The sequence below is a fragment of the Enhydra lutris genome, unplaced genomic scaffold (assembly GCF_002288905.1).
Source record: "Enhydra lutris kenyoni isolate GAN:26980312 unplaced genomic scaffold, ASM228890v2 scaffoldscaffold40, whole genome shotgun sequence".
Taxonomy (NCBI): Eukaryota; Metazoa; Chordata; class Mammalia; order Carnivora; family Mustelidae; genus Enhydra; species Enhydra lutris.
Genome location: NW_019154124.1, coordinates 1060647 through 1084809, shown reverse-complemented (window position 1 = coordinate 1084809; position 24163 = coordinate 1060647). Strand labels below are relative to the sequence as shown.

The following is a 24163-nucleotide window of genomic DNA, read 5'->3' as shown; positions in this document are numbered from 1 at the left end:
GAGTGGGCAGAGGGAGAGAGTGAGGTAGAAGCAGACTCCCCACTAAGCAGGAAGCCCAATGCAGGGCTCGATCCTACGACCCCCGGAGCATGACCTGAGCCAAAGGCAGACACCCAGCCACTGAGCCATGCATGTGCCCCAGCATTATATATTTTAAATATGTACTTTGTGAAAGTGCATATCCTAGCACATAAAATTTGATAATCACATTTTTGAGTTGTAATAAAATCTTATTTAAATATGCCAGGTCCAATATAATGTTTCACAAACAAAGAAATTAGTTATTCCCTCTGAGGAGATGCTGGAGTAGCAGAAGAAAAATTCTAAAATATCTTAGACATTTGCTGTAGAATAGCTTCTCCCTCAGATACCATCCTTCAAACTGCTTCTGGCCAGGTTAGTGGTAGATACATGAGAAAAAGGGACACAGATCCTTCCGGACAGGGATGACTGACCTGTTGATGTCTGAGTCCCACACTGTCCAATCAAAGGTTTGAAAAAGTTTTTTATTTTTTACTGTCAGATATTCATAAATATCCGACATTCATAATATTCATAAATACTTACTGGTGCCATAACAGTTTTATGTGACTAAGTGTATATCTGCCTAGGTACATAAAGTAAGGAGAAAGGGGTAAATGTCTTTTCATTTCTGATCTTTCATGTTAAGCTTTTCTTGCTGTTGTTACCGAGCTATTTCAAGTGCACTAGCTCATGTAACTTTCCAATAACTGCTTCACGTAGACAGTAGGACCTCTCCCATTTCACAGCTTGAGCTCTGTGGAGCCAGGTGACTCACACACACTCCCACAGCGACCCAGTGACAGATCTGGCACTCGTTTACAGGATGGCAGATTGCTACGCAGTCACTGCTCCTTACACATCCAGCCTGAAAAACTTACATAAAACTTAAACATGGGCACCTGAGTGGCTCAGTCGATTAAGCGTGTACCTTCAGCTCAGGTCATGATCCGAGGGTCCTGCGGTTGAGCCCTGCATTGGGCTCCCTGCTCAGTGGGGAGACTGCTTCTCCCTCTCCTCTCTTTTGCTCTCTCTCTCTCTCTCAAATAAATAAATAAATAAAATCTTTTAAAAAATCAAACAAAAACAGAAAACAAAACTAAACAGAACTCACCCATCAACCCCAAGTTTTCACGGAAATGTAACATACTAGTCTAAGATTCAGGGTTAGCAAGAAGAAGAGTGCAGGATATAGTGTGGGCAGCTCCCTACTCAGAAGCTATTCATAGAAAATATTATATATTTATTTAAAGTAGGCTCTATGCCCATCATGAGTCTTAAACTCATGTTGCCAAGGATGAGAGTCACATGTTCTATGGACTGAACCAACCAGGTACCCCTAGAAGAAAATATTTTAAAATGTCTGATGCATCTTCTTACAATAATTGCACACAATTTATATGATCTTCTCTATGTTATCCCAAATTGGATTTCTAACAATAGAAAAAATGACCTTTGTAGATCTGAGATGAGTGTGACCTGCATGTATGCTGACTCTGCCTTTATTTAAAATTTTGTTATTTTATTCATCATGAGTTTTTTGCATTAATTTTGATTTTTTTAAAAAATTGCATTAAAATACCATTGATTTTAATTAATGAGTTTTTGGCCTTTCTTTAAATTTTATGCCACAGGCTAACATGTCCCATGCTAATTTCAGCCCTGGCATGTGAGCTTAATAGAATGACTGTCTACAGTTATGAATTTTATACTCAAACAGACTTATTTCTGTGATTTTGCTTCACTCTTTTTCTTCAATGTTTTGGTAATTAAGGGGAGTCCCTGACAATATTTATTGGGTCTACAGCTTGAGGTTTATAAACAGTTGGCTAGGATTGTAAAACTCAATATTATTAGTTAGTCGCTGTATAGTTTCCATATATCTGTTATAATTTTGTGAAACTTTTGATTTAGGAGTTTACGGTCTTCTAAGCATTTTATGGTGATACATGGAGTCCAACAATATGACCACCCTGCCAAACGCCTCAAACACAGAGCAAGGCCATTGCAAGGGACACTGCAGGATGATTTTGATAACACTCTACAGCATGGTTTTGCTTGGAGGCACCATGGGGACAGTACTGATGTCACGTATGATGTGCAAAAGGAAAAGCCAATCCATGATTGCCATGATCATTCTCAATATCATAGTGCTACACTCAGTTCTCCTGATCAGCCTCCCGTTTCGCCTCAGCTATTATATCTTAGGGGTGTGGGAGTTCGGATCCTTTCTCTGCCGACTGGTCAGCAGCATAATATACGGTCATATGTACTTCACCTTTGTTTTCTATGTGGCCATTGTCATACTCCGATTGCTCGTCTATTTTAAGACACTCCAAATGCAAAAGTTGCAAAAATACCACATGGTAGTATTAAGCATTGTTATTTGGACCATGGGCAGCCTTGTTTTTTGGCCAATATTACTTTTACAATATGGCATACATCCAAGCTACTCAGAAAAACCACGGTGCTTTGAGTTCTACAAAGATCTCAACCGGGGGGAACTCATTATCTTGAACTACTCTATGATTGTCATTATGATCTCAACAGTTGTTATACTCTTTCTGATAGAGATGGGTGTCATCGTTCAACTGATAAAAGCTCTCTGGCCTGACATGTGGGCACATCAAGACTATAGAGCTCAAATCAAGAGCTTCTTCTTCCTCCTAGTAATAGTGGTCTGTTTTATACCCCATCACGTATTCCGGGTACATTTTATTCAAAATTACTCAGAGATAGACAATTCTGAGTTAGTTCTTTATAATGAAATTTTTGTTGCTTTGACTACTGTCTGTTGCCTGGATATGGTGTGTTTCATAGGTGGGGTTATCCATTAAATACTCCTTGTCCCTCACTTTGTAATTGGTTTTTTACCATTGTGACAAAACAGTTTCAAATGAACAACTGCTACTATGATTTCAAAATTTTTCAAATTCTCAGCTCTTAATTGTCACCGGAATTATTTTTCCATGAAAAGGTAATGAAGACCAATTGTCCCCCTCTTCTTGGGTGATCTGTTCTCCCTGAACTGTATATTCACTTGCCATAGCTCTACCCAAGTTGACCCCAAACATCCTTTCCAGACTCAACTGCTACCTCTTTTTCATGCAGTACTTACTCCCGCTGAGCACAACCACGGGCCTTTCCTACTCAACAGTCCAGCCTGTTCTCTTTGCCTTTGTTATTGCTGAGCTTTGATCTTAGAATGTTCTTTCCCTCCTTCTCCAAACTATCTCTTCTTTAAGGTCTAGAGAATTTGAAGACATGGACTCTAGAGCCTTAACTTGTTCAACTTATGCTCAACCTGATATAAGTGCCTCTTGAAAATGACCGATAGTCAGCGAAGATATGGCAGCTGGCCATAGTATTTGGAGGAAAGAACTAAGTTTAGTAGTCAATAGACTTGACTATTGGAAGGAAACACTTCCAGGATTGCTGGAGCATTAATATGGCTTGATTCTGACTAAGACTTTGTAGATACTCAGGAAATAAAGAATGCCACCCAGATTGACGTTTCCAGATATGGATCCATTAAGCAGGAAAAGAAATTGGAAAAGGTGGAAAGCAGCTGGTCTTAGTCAAAGCATGCTATACTAGACTACATTAGACTCTATTAGAGCCCAAACTTTTGAGAGTGTGGGACTGTTTTTAAGCTTATCCAAGGCACCCTATATGAACAAGTAATATTACATAATGAAAATCAACTCTGGTATCAGTTAAATGCAATAGAAATAACCAAGACAAGCAACCTGGATTGAGATAAATAGAATACAAGTTGGTTGTCTTGGTTATTTTTGATAATAGAATTTATCAAATTATTTTTGATCAATAGAATCGCAGTTGGTTGTCTTGGTTATTTTTATTGTGTTAGTTGATACTTACCTGACATAGAAATTGAAATGCCCTTATTCTTTGCCTATAATAATGCTACCTTTGATATTAAATTTTAATGAATCAAATAACCAAACCCTTACTGGCTAACAAGACAGCATAGTTAATACAAAAGAATTTGAGAGTCATCCACACATGTGGATTCAAAGGTTTTGGTAACTATGGAATCATGGATGAGGTATTTATCATCTCTGAGCCCCAGTATCCCATGTTACAGGGTTTGGGTAAAGGTGAAACAAGATAGAAGCATGTGTTAAGTTGTGTTACAGTGCCAGGCATGTGATCCTCAGGATAACATTACCTATTTTCCAAATCCAGCGACACTTTTTATAAATAATTTTAAAATAGATTCAAAATGTTGATTCATGTAAAAATAGACTTTAGAGGCTCAGATGCTATTCGTCAATGTTAATCTCATGCTTTATGTAATTATTAAGTCAGTAACTTAATGGATGCTTATTCTTATTTTTGCCTATAAACACTTATTATTATTCTATTATTATTTATAATACTTAAAATACTATAGAAGAACCATTTTATAAACCTGCTTATAAAACAGGAACAAGATAAATAGCAGTGCACTTCAATTACATGTAATCACTTTTTAAGGGGATATGATATGTCCTGAGTAACTTCAAGATTGTGATTGATTGTGTAACTTAAGGATGTAGTCATTACTCGCTTACTACTTTGTTGGGTTCCATGATTTCCTTTTAATATTGTGGGCAGTGGAGCTAAGGAAGCCTCTGATAAGCTCTGCCTGATATTCCTGCCCCTGTGCAATCTCCCCTTTTACTACTGACTTCTTATGAATGAAATAGGGCAGAGCAATGAGGTATCATTTCCAGTTTTAGGTTATAAAAGGACTATGGCTTCCATCTAGGGCATCCTTTCTCTCCTTTGTGCTGTCTCTTGGATTGCTTTACCCTGGAGGAAACCATCCGCCATGTCATGGGGCAGCACAAGTGGCAAAGAGTCAATACCTTCTAATAACCACGTGAGTGAGCTCGGGAGTGGATCTCCTGAGACCTGCCAGTAGACATGCAGTGAGCTCAGAAGCAAATCCCCTCCTATTTGAGTCTTGAGGTGATGGCAGCCCTGGCTGGCATTGAGTGCAACCTCACTGAGAGACCCTGAGCCTGAACCACTCAGCTAATCTGCTCTTAGATTCCTACCATGAAACAATGAGACAATGAATGTTGTCTTCACCTAGTAAGTTTCAGAATAATGTATTACACTGTAATAGGTAACAAATAAGTAAGCGAGTTATTTACACCTGTGGAATGCTGCCACATAAGGCACTTGTGTCTGAGATTTACATCCACTTGTTAGTTCCTGCCTGTTCCAGGTGTTCATGATAACAAGAAATATCATTGCCTGTTTTCTAAGTCAATAAGAACTGTGTCTGGTATTGTATAAGCTTTGCTTCTACCCCTAAAGAATAGATGATATTACATGGAAATACACTGGAGTGGTTTTAGGGTGAAGACTGCAAAGGGGACAGCTGGGGAGTGGGTAGGAATTTCTCTTTGTTAGTCATACTGAGGTATGGATTACGGGCGCTCTGAGTGTGGTTCCTAGATCCCCACCTGCAGGAGCAGTATCTGGGACCTTATTAAAAATGCAAATTCTTGAGCTCTACCTGTGACCTACTGATTCAGAAATTGTAGATGTGGAACCCAGTGATTATGCGTTTTAACGAGCCCTCTAGGTGATTCTGATGTGAGAATCACCTAGATTCTCATGATGTAATATCATCTATTCTTTAGGGGTAGAATCGCTGCCCTAGATACCTTGATAGATTAAAAATGGACACAAATTCTTTGGCACGGCTTCCACTGTGAGATGGAATCTCTTCCCCTTCCCCTTCCCTGGGAGTGGAATTTGCGAATGTGCCAACCAACAGAACAGAGGAGAAAGGACCCTGCCATTTCCCAGAAGTGGGCCTTAAGAAACTGGAAACCTTCATTTCCCCTTCCTTGGAACACTTGCTCTTGGAGCCTGAACTGTCATGGAAGAAGTTTGACTTCCCTGCTGGGGAGAACACGTGGAGATGTCTATGATGGATGGCTGGAGATGAAGGGGAGATGAGCTCAGAGAAGCCCAGTCTTCCAGCCAAAGCACCAGGCATGGGAACGAAACTGCTTCGGCTCGCCAGACCACCCCGCTGCCGTGGAGCTGCCACAATGTGATCCCAGTCCCCTTCAGCTAGTGCGGAGAAATTGCCCACTCAGTCCTGCCTGAATTCCTGATCCACACAACTGAGAGATATAATGAAATGATTGTGTTAACCATATTAAAAAATGAAAAAGAAACAAGTGAAGTTGAATTGAGTTATATGATTTATGTGACCCATTCTATCCCAAATATTATCATTTAAAGAAACAATCAACATAAAAATTATTAATGAGATTTTTTTTGCATTCTTTTATTCCTATTAAGCTCTTCAGAATCTGGTGTGTATTTGAGGCTTGCTCTGAGTAGCTGCATTTCAGTGGTCACACATGGCTCATGGTCAATATATTGGACAGCACAGATCGGCATCACCCAGAGATCATTTGGAGATGTATCTGAGGATCCTTTTTCTTACAGGAGACTGGCCTTGTGTCTCTCTGAAATTCACTTTCCTCCCATGTGAAACAGGAATAATAGAACCTACTTCAGAATATAAAAATTAAATGGTATTGTAAGAGTACAGATAGCAGTGCACAGCAAGTACAAATTCTCTGTCTCTCCATATAGATACTATTGGTTCTGTTTCTGCAGAGAACCCTAATGCCTGTGTGAAGCAAGATATCCCTGCTATCACTAGCTTTTGTTTATAGAAAAATGTCATGTATGTTTGTATTAAGCAACTTAGGATTGCTCCAGCCCACAGACCTAAGGGCCTTTGGAAGGAAGCCTTCCTCTTGCAAATCCACATACAGGACCATTAGTGCAGCCACCACATGGGTCTGCCCTGTCCTTCCTCTCTTACTCATGCTCCTAGTTGGCAAAATCTTCTCTCCACAAAGTGGCACAAGATCTCCAATGTCCATGCCCAGATTCTCCCGTTCTTCCAGTGTTTACAGTCATCAAAACACAAGAACTCTGCTGGGCTCCAAGTCCATGGCTGGACAGAATGAATTGTCCCCAGTTCTACCTAGGTCCAGAGTCTCTAAACTGTCTTTCATCCTTCTGTTTCCTCTGGCCTTCATTCCATGTCTAGAATTTTTTAAGTCTCTGGATAAACATCCCTATCTGTCCCTGATCTTTTCCCCAACCCTATATGGAGTTCTCTGCCTGGCCCTGCTCCTGAGCACCAGGAATCCGCCCCTGATGCATGGTACTTTGGGTTTTCTTGTTACTGGGCTCCTGGTTGGATCTGACCACTGGGAGTTACCTGCAGGAGAGTTGGTCCAGAGGGAGGAATGAGGATGCGGCCTTGATTCTCTGCCCCTTCCCCACGTTGTTATCATACATCTAGCAGGGCCTGCAGCTCTAGGCTTCAGCTTTTACTTCACGGCCCTGCTCTCCCTGCATTCCATGGAGAATTCCAAGGTCTTTTCTTCCCTATGTCCCTCCAGGCCTGGACTTGGTGCTGCAATCTCTGTTTACATCAGTATCCCTTGTTGGCTCCCTCATTTCTGCTCACAGAAACGTACCTTCATTAATGCCTTTTCAGTTTTTCCATTGGAGTTGCATTCTGCTTCCTGCAGAGAGGTGGCTGATTCCTTAAGAACTCAAATCCGTTCCTGAAGGTGGAGTGGAAAGGGGAACTCCCATTCTCTGCATTTGCCTCGGTTTCCCCAAGCCAAACGTCCTCTTCCCCGTCTCACAAAAGGAAAGATTTCACAAATATCAACAGATTCAAATAAATAACGAGGTGGGGTGCAGAGGCGGAGACACTGACATAAATATTATCAGGGTAAAAGAGTAAACGTGGCCTTGGATGCATCCATAGAGAGGACTTGCCACGTCTTCCCCATTTCCCTGTGAGAAGGTCAGAGGCTTTAGCTTCAGGCAAGACAACTTCACGCCACAGCACTGAAGAATCCAGCAAGAAGTTCTGATGTGACTCTATTGCCCTCCAACTCATTCTGGATTTTGAAGAGAACTGAAAACCAAACCAAACCAACCAAAAAAACCCAAAAATTTTATAAATGCACACGTGTCTTGAAACTGCCTTTTGAGTTTCTGTTATTTCCACTCAATTTTCCACTGGGCTATTTCAGGTGGAAATGTCAAGTAGATTGCAGGAGAAAAATAATGGTACCCCCTTAAGAAGAAATGCTGCAGGGCTATACCGCGAGGTCAATATCATGCACCTGTGCCAGGGGGATTTTTTTTTTTTTTTAACTTTGTTGCATTTGCTTTAGGGCACTAGCCTCCATTCATTATAACAGTGATAGGGATTTTTGTGGAAAGGTATAGGTTTTAGATAGATGATGCCCACACAGGAGTACTAAATGGAATATTTTAGAGTTTTATCTCTACATGACAATAGATAACAATTATTGAGTACTCCCCTGCTGGAGACTGTTCTAAGCCTTACATCTACTTTAAATCATCCAATCCTCAGAAAGTGATTAAATAGGTTCTATTATTATCTCCAGGAAAGACACTAGACTATGAAGAGGATAAGAAACTTGCCCAAGGTCACAAAGACCCCCCCACTACCCAATACTGCCTCCTCACAGGGATTTCACAAAAAATATGTATGCTGGGGGGCAGCCAGAAAAGCCTTAATGTAATAAGCGTTATATATTCACAAATTACTGATCACACAGAGCAAGGGTGATCCTGCTATTATTACTCAAGGACTTTTGCCCTGTAACTTATTCCCTGGGAGTCACTCATTCTGTGGATCTTAATAATCCTGACTTAACAGTCAATAGTGGTGAGACTCATTGGTCTTCTCCTTCCACTGTGTCATCCTAGAATCCCTGAACTCATGATCTTCCCTCCAGTTCTAATAGTTCTTTTTTCCACCCTCACGTGAAAAATATCATTCACTCAGCCAAATCTTCAGGGTTTTCTGTGGATTCTTCTCCTCGCTCACTCCTATAAAGCACGCCTTCGTAAGTCCTATTGACACTAAGCCCAAGATATCTCATGCAAGTCTTTTTTGCCCTTGGCCTGTGTTCTCTGCCTTCTTGTAGGGCTAACCCTGCCCTCTCCTACTGCTACAATAGCTTTCTATCTTATTATCTCTCCTTTCACTACCCCAAACACATTTACTCCAATAGTCACACTGATGTCACAGCGGATTTTTCTTTCTTTCTTTTTTTTTTTTTAAGAATCAAAACCTTTTAATGTCATCCATCTGTTGTAAATCTTTCCATTTTAAATGCTGAGAAGTTTCCCACTGTTTTCCCATAAAGCCCACACCCTTGATCAAGCTGTGAGATCTTCTGTACGTTATGTAAATGAGGCTTGCGCTCCTCCTGGGGCAGAGATTTTGGCATTATAAGAGGTAAAAGTAGTTGTGTGGCATTCTAGAGATCACTCTACCTTCATTCTGTGCTGGCCTGAGTCAGGAGTTCAGCTCAAACTGGTCTGAGCGGGCTGGGTAGGCTGGAGGTCTGCTCAGCTCAGTTGTTATCTCTGGAAGGGATTTTGCTTTCCATTTGGCTGAGTTAAGAGCTAAGCTGGAAAGAAGAGCTCAGGGAACAATGTGGGACAAAGGTCAGTGAGAGCAAGCAAGTATGCAGTAAAGGTCAGGTCCTGGGAGCTGGGCAAGGTTGACTGGATAAAAATACAGCTTATGGATATAGACTTTTGAATGCTAACAGTTTTAAACCACAGGGAATCTCCAAGATACTTGTGTTGGGTCCCCCAATAATGGGTCCGTGATTAAAGGAGCGAGACTGATACAAAGTGAAGGTCAAGCAAAGCATTATTTTGCACCAAGCATCAAGAATCAAACCGACCCGCCGGGGCCACGCCTCTTACAGAGAGTGCGATCCCTGACCCCTCCCTGCTTCACAGACTAACTTTTATAGAGCAAAGGCCGTGTGCTTGGGCCTGGCCACACACAGGTGGCGAATGAGATTATAACACACAGAGAAAGGGAACAGTCATGCTAGGTCACACATAACTGACCAATTGAATTACAATTTACCTTATAGTAGACATTTGAATTAGCCTATCACCTTGGTGAGAATTGGCCCCCCCAAAAGGCAGGGCCCACACTCCTTGGTAGCTAGGGAGACAGTATGCGCGCTTTACTGATTGGATGTCTCAATCCCGACTCATCCCCGAATTCGGGCTGTTACCTCTACCTGACCTGACCCACCCTTGTATTTGGGCTTCTTTACCTGGGACTGGTTTCCCGGGCTTGCTTTTAAGTAAGTTCCCCGGGGGGGGGGGGGGGGGGGGGGGGGGTGGGGGCAGGGTCAATTTAAGTTTTACTGCATAAGCAACAAAATGGCTGTTCAACCCAGGTGGGGCTGCTCTGGCTGAACAGGCCCTTATATTTGTAATAAAAATAATTAAAGTCACTAAAAGCGTAAGATATTTTAATAACTTCATAAAAGAGAGGAAAACAGGATACAGAAACATGGTCGTATTTCTTTTGCTCTTGCTGGAAGGCGCGCCAGTCCTCTCATCTGAGCCTCGTTCCCTTCTGTGCCCTGCCATCTCTTCAAGCTCTATTTCTCTATTTCTTCAACCTTTGCTTTCCTGACTTTGAAAAATCACCCTTTCAATATGGTGTAGCCAACCTCTTCCACTTTATTGAAAGGTAGTTAAAACCAGCCCACAGTCTTGGGCAACGTCCCTTCTCTTCATCTTTAGGTTTCTGGAAAGAGCTGTTGATTCTCTTTGCCTCTACTTTCTGTCTTGACATTCTCTTTTCCAGCAACTTTCCCCAGAAGACTCCACTGAAAACATTCTCATGACATCAACATTGACTTCTTTGTTGTTTAGTCGACATAAGCAACATTTAATTTGACCTTTGTTTGTTTGTTTTATTTGACCACTTTGCAGCACTTAGCAATATTGACAATTGTTGGCTTTCCATCATCTCATCCTTTGATTTCTGTGACATCACCTGCTCTTGGTTCTTCTCCCATTTTGGCTATTCCTTCTCAGTTTCCTTCATTAGCTTCAATTTCTCTGTTCCTAAATGTTGATGTTCCTAGTGCACCCTCTTGGGGCCTCACTTTCTCAAATGCCATACTTTCCTGGGCCATCCAACTCTACTCTTCTGTCCTTTAAATATGCCAATTATCTGCAAATCTCTATCTCCTGCCCAGTTATTTTGTAGACATCTTGATTTTCTATCTAGTGGTCCCCAATGTATTATGCACACCCCTGAGGTGTGCAAAATAATCTGTAAGCTTCCAAGAAGTGATATTGCTGATTGTGTTTATTTTCTAATCTGAGATATGAGGATATTATGCTTTGTTATTATTTATATATTCATTATCAGCAGTGTCCTTGTTATGGAACTTGGACTGGATCCTGGCGGAAGAACCAAGTGGCACTTGGAGACCTTGGAGGATGGGAGGTTTATTTAACACCGGTGGGCTCAGAGGAGAATGATTTCCAAAGGTCTAAGCCCCAAGCACAAGCAGGGAGGGTAAATTATACCCTTCTACTTTCACATACTTGGTACTTTTGGCGCGAGCAGGAAACGGGGTAGGAAAGAAGAATCCGGAAGGGCTTTGAGACAGGGACTGGAATTCCCTTGCTGGTTTGGTCCGCCATCTTAGGGTACAGTTTTTCTCTTATCATCCTCAATGGCTTCTTTGTCCTCTCATTTCAGTGTTGCACAGTATATGTTTTGTCTCTTGGTTTCAACCACCCACCTATATGCAAAGGCACTGGGATCTCAAGTTCTGTTAAGTGTTTCTTATATGGAGCGGGTCACACATGGGCACGTCCCAGCTATGTGTGGCCATTGATTCTCCTCTCACCTTTCACCTTTAACTCCTGAGTTTTAGCAAATCCTAAGTCCAATTAGTATTCCTGAATGATGATGACAGGCTCACATGTCCACTCTAAAACCACTCATGGACCCATAGTTGCAGAATATCATTTATACTTACTTCATATACTCTGTAGTGTTGGCCAAGAAGTCACTACGGTGCTCCAAGAAGCTTGGGAAACAAGCATGTCATCAATCCAGACCAGCTGAGATTAGGCCATTCTATAGGTGTCACATTACACCCAAGCTGTTAATTTTATTAAAATAATAATAAAAAATCATGATCATAAAATAGGAGAATCTTCGCAATAGAGAGTACCTATGAAAATATTTTTCCCACATAGACTTTCAGTGGTTCTCTCATGGGAAAGCTTATTTTTATTTTGCAAAAAGAAAGTGTTTCAAATTTAAGGACATGCGCTCATCAGTATTTTGCTATCTAACATATATTTTAAAACATAATCAACATTATCTCTTTGTTCAAGATTACAGTGCTATTTTAGAGCAGTGAGAAAATTACTACTTTTTGAAACAACTCATGGTAAGGAGATAAAACTGTATGAAAACCGGTATTTAGACATGTTTTTGTATTTAACATGATTTTAATGGTGAACGTGGCCAAGCATTTATTCATGTTTGGAATCTGGCAAGTCGTGAATGAATTGCATGTATGAATTGGCTATGAATGCTAGACCCCAGCAAAAATCAATGAAAACATTCTGTAAAAATCTATTGGCTTTGTGGAATTTGCAACAGAATATTGTACACTTTATAATTATTCTTTACTTGTTGTCACACATTGTTCTTATTTATGCCAGTAAAACTTATCATGATTCGTAGTAATTTCCAAGAGAGCTAGTTGTTAACATCTACCAGCACACCAGTGATTATGTCTGTTGTCACCAGTCCGGGAGAGCTTCTGTCAACCTGCAGGTGGCAAACGCACCCGTAGCATAGAGGGCTGTCCGGCACTGAGCAAAGAGGTACAGGGGCTCCGGGCAGCGGACTCCCCCACCCTCCCACCCCTCGCCCCGCGCGCGGGAAGAGCAGCCGGACTCTAGCTTAGCGGTCCTGGACCTGCGCCCTGGGGCTTGGGGAGCCTCGAGGCACCGCCCCCGCGGGGGAGGGCCAGATTCACCGCATGGGTGGGGCGGCCGCGGACGTTGGCCCCTCCTCCTGATGTCGGTTCCAGGGTCCTCTTTCTGTCACTTTCCCGGGACCAGCGTGTACCGACGTCCAGACCGTTAGGTTTTTACCTGCTCCGTGCCCAGGTACTCGGACCTCTTGGATCCGTGCTCACAAAGGCCGCAGGCCTCATCCAGGGACTGGTTTGGATCCTCGGGGGCCTCTTCTCTCTCGTTCTTGTAAACGTCGGGGTGTAGCTTGGAGGAGCACCTGCTCTGTGCTAAGCTTGTTGGAGAATCCAGCACCTTTACCCGGGAGGGACTTTGTTTTGTCGTCCCGAATAACTCCTTTGTTTTGTGCTAGGCCCGCTGTCACGCGCGCAGGCCACCACACTGAGCGCCCCCGAGTCCCCGGAATGGGCCGTTAGGGCCTCACTGACTTAACTCTGCGGATCGTTGGTGATGTGCTTGCTCAAGACCACCCTAGGGTCTTCTTGTTCTACTCATTAAACCTCCGTGGAGAGGGACCCGAGGAGGATCCATGAGCTGGTCACAGACAATTAACACGTGTGCAAATGAAAATAGACAGAACACCCCGTGAAGCTTCAGGAAAAGAAAACTTTGTAAGGAACTGTACCTTGCAACATTCTTACCTTGCCCCAGAGTTACTGGGAGAGGAAGATAACAGGGCAGAGCCCCCTGAGGAATCCCTCGGCGACCTGGGCTCCTCTCTCCCTAGAAATGGGGGGAGTGTATATTCTGATACCGTCGAAGGAAATATTCTGTGGGGCATTAAGATACTGCTTGAATGCGTAGGGAATAACATCATTTAAATTTCATCTTAAACGTTTTCTATCTGTCTTCCCTTTTTCCCATGACAGGGGATAAATGGCGGGGAAAAAGCGAGAGGTCCCGTTACAGGTGAGCATGACCTACCAACAGTCTTTACGTGGGGTGTTGGCTCTTGGAGACCCCTTGACAGCGGCCTCCTTTTTGCAGGCAGTCGTCAATACTCAAAGCCTGTGGGATGAGATGTTGCAGAACAAAGGCCTAACAGGTACTGGGGTTCTCCTGGTTGTCCGGCCATTTGGGAACCTCAAGTCTGCCCCGCCCCTACAGAGTGCACCTCACCACTAAGAATGTAAAAACCTCCTTCATCTGCCGCGTGCAGCGTTGGGATGAGCTGCTATTTCAGATTCTTTGACTCTGTTTTTTCATAAATATTATCATCTTCTAGTGATCGACGTTTACCAAGCCTGGTGTGGACCTTGCAAAGCAATGCAAACTTTATTCAGAAAATTGAAAAATGAGCTGAACGAAGACGAACTTCTGCATTTTGCTGTAGTAAGGATTTCATTTCCAGTAAACGGTTATTTTCCTGATACTTCCAAGTGTTTAAATATTGTCTTTAAGGATTGTCTTATTTTGAACAACCTGCCAACTCTTCAAACATGGACAATATTTACTTGGCAGTTTTACTGTATGTCTAGTTCTACCGGATCTGAGACCATCACGATTTTTATCCTGTCTCCCACCGTGTTGAGGTTGTTTACTATGATTGAGAACATCAGAAAGTATACATATGAATGCCTGTTGATCTGTTTTTTTTCACTTGACTGTTCAGTGTGTGTCTTTTAGAATCTGGGCTGTAAATGCTGTTTACTGGATAGCATTGGGAGGGTCTCTGGGCACTTAACCCAGTTACCAGTTTTCCAGTGGTAGTGATTTTCCCTTCCTTTGTCACCGAGATGTGACGAGGGATTAAAATATTATGGCTAAACTTTCTGGGCTTCGTTGTATTGATTATTCAGTTTGTCCACATCAGGTTGCCATCTGCTGAGAGCTTTGTTGTCTGATACGGTGGCCACTAGACGAAAACGGCTTTTGAGCACTTAAGATGTGGCTGGTGACACTGAGGAACTGAATTTTTAACTTTAATTAATTTAAATTTAAATTTAAAAACTGATAACCAATTCAGGAATTATGAAATTTTTAAGTTGTTTGGGACAACTTGGTATGTACATCTACTTTTTTGGACTATACATTTTATAAACTCGAATTACAAATCAGTGATTTCTGATTCAAATTTAGCCCATAAATTGAGATGTACTCTAAATGTAAAATACACACCAGATTTTGAAGATTTGGTGTGAAAAAAAGAAAATGAATTATCTCATTAATAGTCTTTTACAGTGATTACTTGTTGAAATGACTGTATTTTGGACTAAGTAAAATATATTTTTACATTATTCTCACCTGTTTCTTTTTAGCCTTTAACTGTTATTACTAGAACCACAGAATTTAAAAAAATATGTGTAGCCCACATTCTATTTCTGTTGGGCAGAAGCAGCTCCAAACCAGCTAGAACTAAGGTGCAGAAGTGATAACTGGTTTCATATCTTTACTCCTTACACCTAAAATGCATAGTCCATAACGCAAACATGAAACCTCAGCCCCTTGCAGGTTTTCATGTGTAGAATCTCTCTGCGACCCTTCCCAACCCAGACCGTGGGATGAGTTTGTTGGTTGACCTTAACTTGACTGTCCATCCTCTTCTGGACATTCCTTTTTTTTTTTTTTTTTTAAAGATTTTATTTATTTATTTGACAGATATCACAAGTAGGCAGAGAGGCAGGCGGGGGGGGGAATGCGGGCTCTCTGCTGAGCAGAAAGCCCCATGTGGGGCTCGATCCCAGAACCCTGAGATCATGCCCTGAGCTGAAGGCAGAGGCTTAACCCACTGAGCCACCCGGGTGCCCTTACTTACTTTATAGGACTATTTTTCCTTAGTTCATGGTTACAGTTAAGCAGCCTAAGGCTTAGAAAACTCACCTCATTATTTTTTCTCTGCAAGAGAGTAGGTGGCTGTATACAATTATTAAATCTTTTTTTTTCTTTTTTAAAGATTTTATGTATTTGTCAGAGAGAGAGTGAGTGCACAGGCAGGGGAAGCAGCAGGCAGAGGGAGAAGCAGGTTCTCTGTGGAGCAAGGAGCTTATGCAGCATTTGGTCCTACGGCTCTGGGATCAGGACCTGAGCTGAAGACAGACACTTAACGTACTGAGCCACCCAGGCGTCCCTACAATTGTTAAATCTTTTTATCCAGAGGCTGACTTTGTCTTCTGAAGTAAGAGTGTTTCAGTTTTTGAAAGGGCGACCATCTGTAACAGCCTGCTTCATTCTGAGCCACCGGAATGGATCTGGAATATGATTTGAGACTCCATCCTTGGCAGGGAGGATAAATGGAGTTCAGAGGACACAGAATGGGGCCTAATGGAGATTGCCAGATACAGTAGACACAGGGTTGGTATAGAAGTTGAGAAACCATATCAGGAGGCTCTAACAGTTGGCAAATGGATTGAGAATCAAGGTAGAAAATTTTTTTGAGTCCTGGCAGTTGGCATAAGGGAACTTCGTCTGGGAGTGGCAGGAGTGCAAGTTCATGGGCTAGGAGCCATGGGAAAACTCCAGTGTCTAAAAGGGAAATGAGGTCAGTGGGGAGAGACCAACAAAAAGGTAGGCTCCCTGCACCCCTGTCAGGCTACCTGGAAGAGAACATGGGCATAGGAAGGTAAGGCAAGCAGTCCTTAGAGACTGAGAAGGTGTAACTTGATGCTGTGTTCCCAAGTGCTTTAGAGGCATTAAATCCCTCTTTGTAAACCTGGATATTATGTTCAGGCCAGGCACTGCTGTGGTGCTGGAGGGGTGGGTGTGGAAGGGGAATTAGAGCACATGATGTGTGGACACCCTATTTAGCTCACCTCAGAGCTGTGTGAGGATGTAGGTCTTAATGGTGCTCTCTCTCAGCCCAGTGACTTCCGACTGTCCTCCCAGTAGTACCCCAGCGGGACAGAATTCCTCAGTGGACTCCACAAGGAATCTTTTCTGTTACTATAGCCATCCCCCTGGGAAGTGCTAGTAAGTTCTTCCCAAAATATGTTCATATTACTCTCCATAAAACTAGCATCTGTTGAATTTAAGAACAAAGAATTTTGTGCCTCCCTGAATGGTTTCTCTGGTCATGTTTGACTGCACTCAACAATAGCACATTTGTATAAATTGATGCTGTTTTTTTGCTGTGGCCTGCCCATAAAGGATGATAAAAATGCATTTAATCTCAAAACCTCCATTGGGAGCAGCCTATGAGGTTGAAATCGCCCTAGGCCAAGTGGCCAGTATAATTTTTTTGTTGTTATGTGTCCTTTTAAAAGACTTGAACACTTGTATTTTTTTTTAAGATTTTATTTACTTATTTGACAGAGATCACAAGTAGGCAGAGAGGCAGGCAGAGAAAGAGAGGAGGAAGCAGGCTCCCCGCTGAGCAGAGAGCCCAATGCGGGGATCGATCCCCGGACCTGAGCCGAAGGCAGAGGCTTTAACCCACTGAGCCACCCAGGCGCCCCTTGAATTTCAATTTCAGAATATTCTTTATTGCAGTTCTTGTATAATATTATTAAGTGCTCTAATTGTTAATACTTTATTTAATATAAACATTGTAATGATGATGCCTAGACTACTTTTAAATATATACTTTAACTTATGTCCTTAAATATTATAGATTAGTACCTTTCCCCTCCTTCCTTTTTTTCCCCTAAACTATGGAAGCTTGAAAAAAAAAGAAAAAAAAAGCCATGTAGAATCCAATGTGCATAAAAAAGAGAGAGAGAGAGATTATAACACAGCTCCTCTGGCTGACAGGGCTGAGCGACCTTCTCTTGGCTTCCTTACAGTGGTTACCTCCAGAAATGCCAGTTTGAAAACAATTGCCTTAGGTTGCAAAAACAGTCTCTTAGAGAAGACCCTACCAAGTAATCTCTTTCTGACAGCTGGCCCAAAGGATGCTATATTAATGTTGAGGAATACACTATTATTAAGTATATAATTGTTTATAATCAGTGTAGGACAACTTGATATTTGTTTTTTTTTCCCCCAAGTTCATATTTAAATTCTAGTTAGTTGGGGGTCCTGGGTGGCTCAGTCAATTGTCACCATCTCAGGGTCCTAGGATCGAGCCCCGCATTGGGCTCTCCACTCAGCAGGGAGTCTGCTTCTCCCTCTCTCTCAAATAAATAATATCTTTAAAAAAAAAAAGAAAAGAAATTTTAGTTAGTTAACATAAGTGTAATATATAGTTTTGTGTGTAGGATTTACTGATTCATCACTTACAGACAGCACCAGGTATTCTCAGGTGCCCTCCTTAATATCTGTCACCTATCTAGCCCATCCCCCTGACACCAACCCTCCAGCAACCCTCAGTTTGTTCTCTATAGTTGAGTCTGTTTTATGGTTTGCCTCTCTCTCCTTTTCCCTCCTATGTTCATCTGTTTTGTTTCTTAAATTCCACATACAAGTGAAATCATATGGTATTTGTCTTTCTCTGACTGACTTCCTTTGCTTAGCATGACACTGTCTTGCCTTGGGGTGTCTGGGTGGCTCAGTTTGTTAAGCACCGGACTCTTGATTTCACAGGTCATGATCTCAGGGTCGTGAGATCCAGCCAGATTTGGACTCTGCTCTCAGTGGGGGTTTGCTTGAAATTCTCTCTCTCCCTTGTCCCCTCTCCCCTTCGTTGCTCTCTCTCTCTGTCTGTCAAATAAATAAATAAATCTTAAAAAAATACTCTCTACTTCTAGCCATGTTGTTGCACATGGCAAGATTCCATTTTTTTAAAAAAAGACTTTATTTGAGAGAAAGAGCACAAACAAGGGGGGAGTGGGTGGGGGCAGAGGGAGAGGGAGTAGAAGACCCCCCCATGAGCAAGGAGCTCAATGCAGAGCTTGATCCCAGGACTCTGGGATCATGACCTGAACCAAAGGTGAGATGCTTAACCAACTGAGCCACCCAGGCGCCCCAGGATTTCATTCTTTTTTTATGGCCTAGTAACATTCCATTGTGTATAACTTCTTTATCCATTTATTGGTTGATGGACGTTTGGCTCTTTCCAGAATTTGGCTGTTGTTGATAATACTGCTGTAAACTTTGGGGTGCGTGTATCCCTTCAGATCAGTATTTTTGTATCCTTTGGGTGAGTACCTAGTAGTACATTGCTGAATTGTAGGGTAACTTAATTCTAGTTTTAAGTTCTTAGGAACCTCCATGCTGTTTTCCAGAGTGACTGCCCAATCTGCATTCCCACCAACAGTGTAAGAGGGTTCTCTTTTCTCCACATCCTCATCAACATCTGTTGTTTTCTATGTTGTCAATTTCAGCCATTCATGAGGTGATAGCTCATTGTGGTTTTGATTTTTATTTCCCTGATAATGGTGATGTTGAGCTTCTTTTCATGTGTCTGTCGGCCCATTTGTCGGTTTTCTTTGGAGAAACATCAGTTCATATCTTCTGCGCATGTCTTTACCAGATTATGTATTTTTTGGATGTTGAGTTTGACCAGTTCTTTATAGATTTTTGATACTAGCCCTTTAACAGATATGTCAATTGCAAATATCTTCTCCCATTTCGTAGGTTACCTTTTAGTTTTGATGATTGTTTCCTTTGCTATACATAAGCTTTTTATCTTGATGTAGTCCCAATATTTCATTTTGCTTTTGTTTCTCTTGTCCCTGGAGATGTATAAGAAGATGCTATAGCCAGTGTCAAAGAGGTTGCTGCCTGTGTTCTTCTCTATGATTTTGACGATTTCCTGTCTTTCATCCATTTTGAATTTATTTTTGTGTATGATGTAAGAAAGTGGTCCAGTCTCATTCTTTTGCATGCTGCTTGTCCAGTTCTCCTAACACCATTTGTCTTTTTTCCTTCAGATATTCTTTCCTACTTTGTTGAAGATTAGTTGACCATAGAGTTGTGGGTCCATTTCTGGGTTTTCTATTCAGTTCCATTGATCTATTTGTCTGTTTTTGTGCCTGTACCATACTGTCTTGATCACTACAGCTTTGTAAACTAATTTAAAGTCTGGAATTGTGATGCCTCCAGCTTTGCTTTTCTTTTTCAAGCTTGCTTTGGCTGTCTGGAGTCTTTTGTTGTGATTCCATACAAATTTTAGGATTGTTTGTTTTAGCTGTGTGAAGAATGCTGGTGGTATTTCATTGAGATTGCATTAAATGTATAGATTGCTTTGGGTAGTATAGACATTTTAACAATATTTGTTTTTTCCAATACACGGGCATGGGATGTTGTTCCATTTCTTTGTGTCACCTTTAATTTCTTTCATAAGTGTTCTGTAGTTTTCAGAGTAGTATCTTTTACCTCTTTGGTTAGGTTTATTCCTAGATATGTTATGTTTTTTGGTGCAATTAAAATAGGATTGATTCCTTGATTTCACTTTTCTGGTACTTCATTTTTGGTGTATAGAAATGCAACAGATTTTTGTACGTTGGCTTTGTATTCTGCGACTTAACTGAATTTGTGCATCAGTTCTAGCAATTTTTTGGTGGTGTCTTTCGGGGTTTTTTACTAAGAGTATCATGTCAACTGTGAATAGTGAAAGTGACTTATTTCTTGCCAATTTGGATAAGTTTTATTTCTTTTTGTTGTCTGATTGCAAAGTTAGGACTTCCAATGCCATGTTAAATAACAGTGGTGAGAGTGGACATCCTTGTGTTGTTCTTGACCTAGAGAAAAAGCTCTCAGGTTTTCCCCATTGAGGATATTAGCTGTGGGGTTGTTTTGTGTATGGCTTTTATGATTTTTAAGAAGATTTTATTTATTTATTTGAGAGAGAGAGCGAGAGAGCGAGAGAGCAAGAAAGAACAGGAAGCCCACTGCGAGGCTCAATCCCAGGACCTGAGAATCATGACTTGAGCAGAAGGCAGATGATTAACCAGCTGAGCCACCCAGGTGCCCCAGTGTCATAAAGAGAAAAATCATAAATTTTAATAGGCCTTTATTCCTACTTTGTTGAGGATTTTTCTTTTTTTTTTTTTTAAATCAAGAATCAAATGGTTTGTCAGGTGCTTTTTCTTCATCTATTGAGAGAATCTTATGGTTCTTTTCCTTTCTTTTATTAATGTGGTATACCATGTTGATTGATTTGTGAATATTGAACCATCCTTGCAACCCAGGAATAAATCCCATTTGATCATGGTATTCTTTTAAAGTACTATTAGATTCCATTTGCTAGTATTTTGTTCAGATTTTTTGCATACATGTTCATAAGGGATATTGTCCTGGGTTCCCCTTTTTAGTGGGGTCTTTGTCTGGTTTTGGAGTCATGGTAATGGTGGCCTCAAAGAATGATTTTGGAAGTTTTCCTTTCATTTCTGTTTTTTGGAATAGTTTGAGAAGAATGGTATTAACTCTTCTTTCATTGTTTGGTAGAATTCCCCTGTGAAGATGTCTGGCTCTGAACTTTTGTTTGTTGGGAGATTTTTGATTACTGATTCAATTTCTTTGCTGTTTATGGGTCTTGTCTGTTAAAGTTTTCTATTTCTTCCTGTTTTAGTTTTGTAGTTTATATGTTTCTAAGAATTTATCCATTTCTTTCAGATTGCCCAATTTTTTGGCATATAATTTTCCGTAATATTCTCTTATGATTGTATTTCTGTGGTGGGGGTTGTGATTTCTCCTCTTTCATAATTTTGTTTATTTGAGTCATTTCTTTTTTATTTTTTGGTGAATCTGGCTGGGGTTTATCAATTTTATTAATTTTTTCAAAGAACTAGCTCCAGGTTTCGTTGATCTGTCCTACTGGTCTTTTGTTTGTTTCTATATCGTTTATTTCTGCTCTATTCTTTATTATTTCCTTTCTTCTGCTGACTATCAGCTTCATTTCTTACTCTTTTTCTTGCTTCTTTAGGTGTAAAGTTGGGTTGTGTATTTGAGATTTTTCTTGCTTCGTGAGGTAGTCTGTAGTGCTATATATTTCCTTTTAATAACCTCTTTTGCTACATCTCAAAGGTTTTGGACCATCACGTTTTCATTTTCATTTGCTTCCACGTATTTTTTAATTTCTTCTTTAATTTCCTGGGTAAGCCATTCATTTTATAGTAGGATGATCTTAAACCTGCATGTATTTGTCATCTTTCCCAATTTTTTCTTGGGCTTGACTTCAAGTTTCATAGTGTTGTGGTCAGAAAATATGCACTGTATGATCTCAGTCATTTTGTACTTGCTGAGGCCTGATTTGTGACCTGGTATATGATCTGTTCAGGAGAATGTCCCATGTGCACAAGAAAGAAATGTGTATTCTGCTGTTTTAGGATGAAATGTTTTGAATATATCTGTGAAGTCCATCTGGTCCAGTGTGTCATTCAAAGCCCTTGTTTTCTTGATGATCTTCTGCTTAGATGATCTATCTATTGCTGTGAGTGGGGTGTTAAAGTCCTCTACTGTTAATTGTATTATTATCAATGTGTATCTTTACTTTGGTTGTTAACTGATTGGTAGAATTGGCTGCTCCCAAATTAGGAGCATGAATATTTATAATTGTTAGATCTTACTGTTGGATAGACCCCTTTATTATGCTATAGTGTCCTTCTTCATTTCTTATTACAGTCTTTGGTTTAAAATCTAATTTGTCTGATAGAAGTATTGCTACTCTGGCTTTCTTTTTGACTTCCATTAGCATGACAGATATTTCTCCATCTCCTCACTTTTATCTGCAAGTGTCTTTAGGTCTAAAATGAGTCTCTTGTTTTTTATCCATTCTAACACCCTATTGTTTTTGATTGGAATATTTAATTCATTTGCATTCAGGGTAATTATTAATAGATATGAATTTAGTGTCATTTTATTGTTTGTTTTGTCCTTGTTTCTGGAGATTTCCTGTATTCCTTTCTAGTCTTTGTTGCTTTTGGTCTTTCTTCCCTACTCAAAGAGTCCCCTTTAATATTTCTTGCAGGGCTGATTTAGCAGTCATGAACTCCTTTGGTTTTCATTTGTCTGGGAAATTCTCCTTCTATTCTGATTGATAATCTTCCTGGATAGTACATTCTTGGCTGCAGATTTTTCTCATTCAGTACATTGGGTATATCATACCACTTTATTTTGGCCTGACAAATTTCTGTGGATAGGTCTGCTGCTAACTTTTTTTTTGTCTTCCCTTATAAGTTAGGGATTTCTTTTGTCTTGTTGCTTTTAGGATTTTTTTCTTTATATTTTGCAGATCGAACTACAATATGTCTTGGTGTTGGCCTATTTTTATTGATTTTGATGGGAATTCTCTGTGCCTCCTGGATCTGTAAGTCTGTATCCATCCCCAGATTATGGATGTTTTCAGCTATTATTCCTCAAATAAACCTTCTGCCCCCTTCTGGACTCCTTTGGTATGAATGTTACTATTTTTCATGGCATCACGGGATCATGCTTCCATGATCCAAGATTTTTCTTTCCCCCTTTTGATCAGCTTCATTATTTTCCATAATTCTATCCTCTGTATCATTTATTCATTCCTCTGCTTCTTCCATCCTTGTGGTCATTACGTCCAGTCAGTTTTGAATCTCAGTTCTTGTGTTTGTCATTTAGGCTGATAGGTTTTAAGTTCTTTTATCTCTGTGGTAAGGGACTCCCTGATGGGTTCTGTGCTTTTCTGAAGGCCAGCTCGTATCCTTATGATTGTTGCTTTAAATTGTGTGTCAGGCATATTGCTTATACCTGTTTCAATTAGATCCCTAGCTGTGACCTTTTCTTTTTCTTTCTTTTGGGATAAATTCCTCTGTCTTGACGTTTTGTCTAGGTTTCCGTCTTTGGTGTGTTAGAAAAGCTCATTTTGTTTCCAGCCCCTACGAGTAATGGCTTTATGAAGAGAAGGGGTCCATACAGTGTTCAGGACTGGTGTCTCAGGAAGTGACTCTGGTATATGCTGTGTGCACTTAAATACTGTTTTATGGCTGCTCTTTCCCTCAGGTCAGCTGTCTGCAAAGGCTCTCTTAGCCTGCAGTGAGGAGTGTTTGGATCTTGGTCAGAGTGTGGTGAGTTTTAACTAGGTGTGCTCCGGTCTGCTTGTTAAAAGAGACCGAGGCTCCACTGGAGCTGAAGCTTTGCAGAATCTGTGGTCAGTAGTAGTGTGTGTGTGTGTGTGTGTGTGTGTGTGTGTGTGTGTGTGTGTGTGTTGGGGAGGGGGTGTTGTGCTAGTCTTCTGGGGGAGGGACCTGCTGCCCTTGTTCTCAGGCGCACTTGCTCAAGAAAGCAGTAGCAGCAGAATGTAGGGGGTAGGGCTGGGTGTAAGCAATTTAGGCAGCCAGTGTTAGCACAGCTGTTTACTGATGATGGGTTATGCTGAGAGACAGGGGAACTAGCCAGCTCCTTTGTCCCTGAGGAG

General features: G+C 41.0%; 2 protein-coding genes across 2 annotated transcripts in view; both read left to right on the top strand.

The window, feature by feature from the left end:
* Nucleotides 1-1970: 1970 nt before the first annotated feature.
* Nucleotides 1971-2858, top strand: LOC111155205 (probable G-protein coupled receptor 141). The gene has a single exon (XM_022515302.1). It carries the CDS (start codon nucleotides 1971-1973, stop codon nucleotides 2856-2858), a length of 888 nt encoding a protein of 295 aa, XP_022371010.1.
* Nucleotides 2859-13836: 10978 nt separating this feature from the next.
* LOC111155237 (NME/NM23 family member 8) overlaps nucleotides 13837-24163 on the top strand; it is a 57811-nt gene continuing 47484 nt past the window's right edge. The window contains exons 1-3 of the mRNA XM_022515351.1: nucleotides 13837-13869; nucleotides 13948-14005; nucleotides 14186-14292. Coding sequence (XP_022371059.1) covers nucleotides 13837-13869; nucleotides 13948-14005; nucleotides 14186-14292 — 198 coding nt within the window. The remainder of the gene's footprint in view (nucleotides 13870-13947; nucleotides 14006-14185; nucleotides 14293-24163) is intronic.

Bases quoted from the DNA above. Each gene is read 5' to 3' on its own strand.
- LOC111155205 (XM_022515302.1), top strand. From the start codon at position 1,971: ATGGAGTCCAACAATATGACCACCCTGCCAAACGCCTCAAACACAGAG.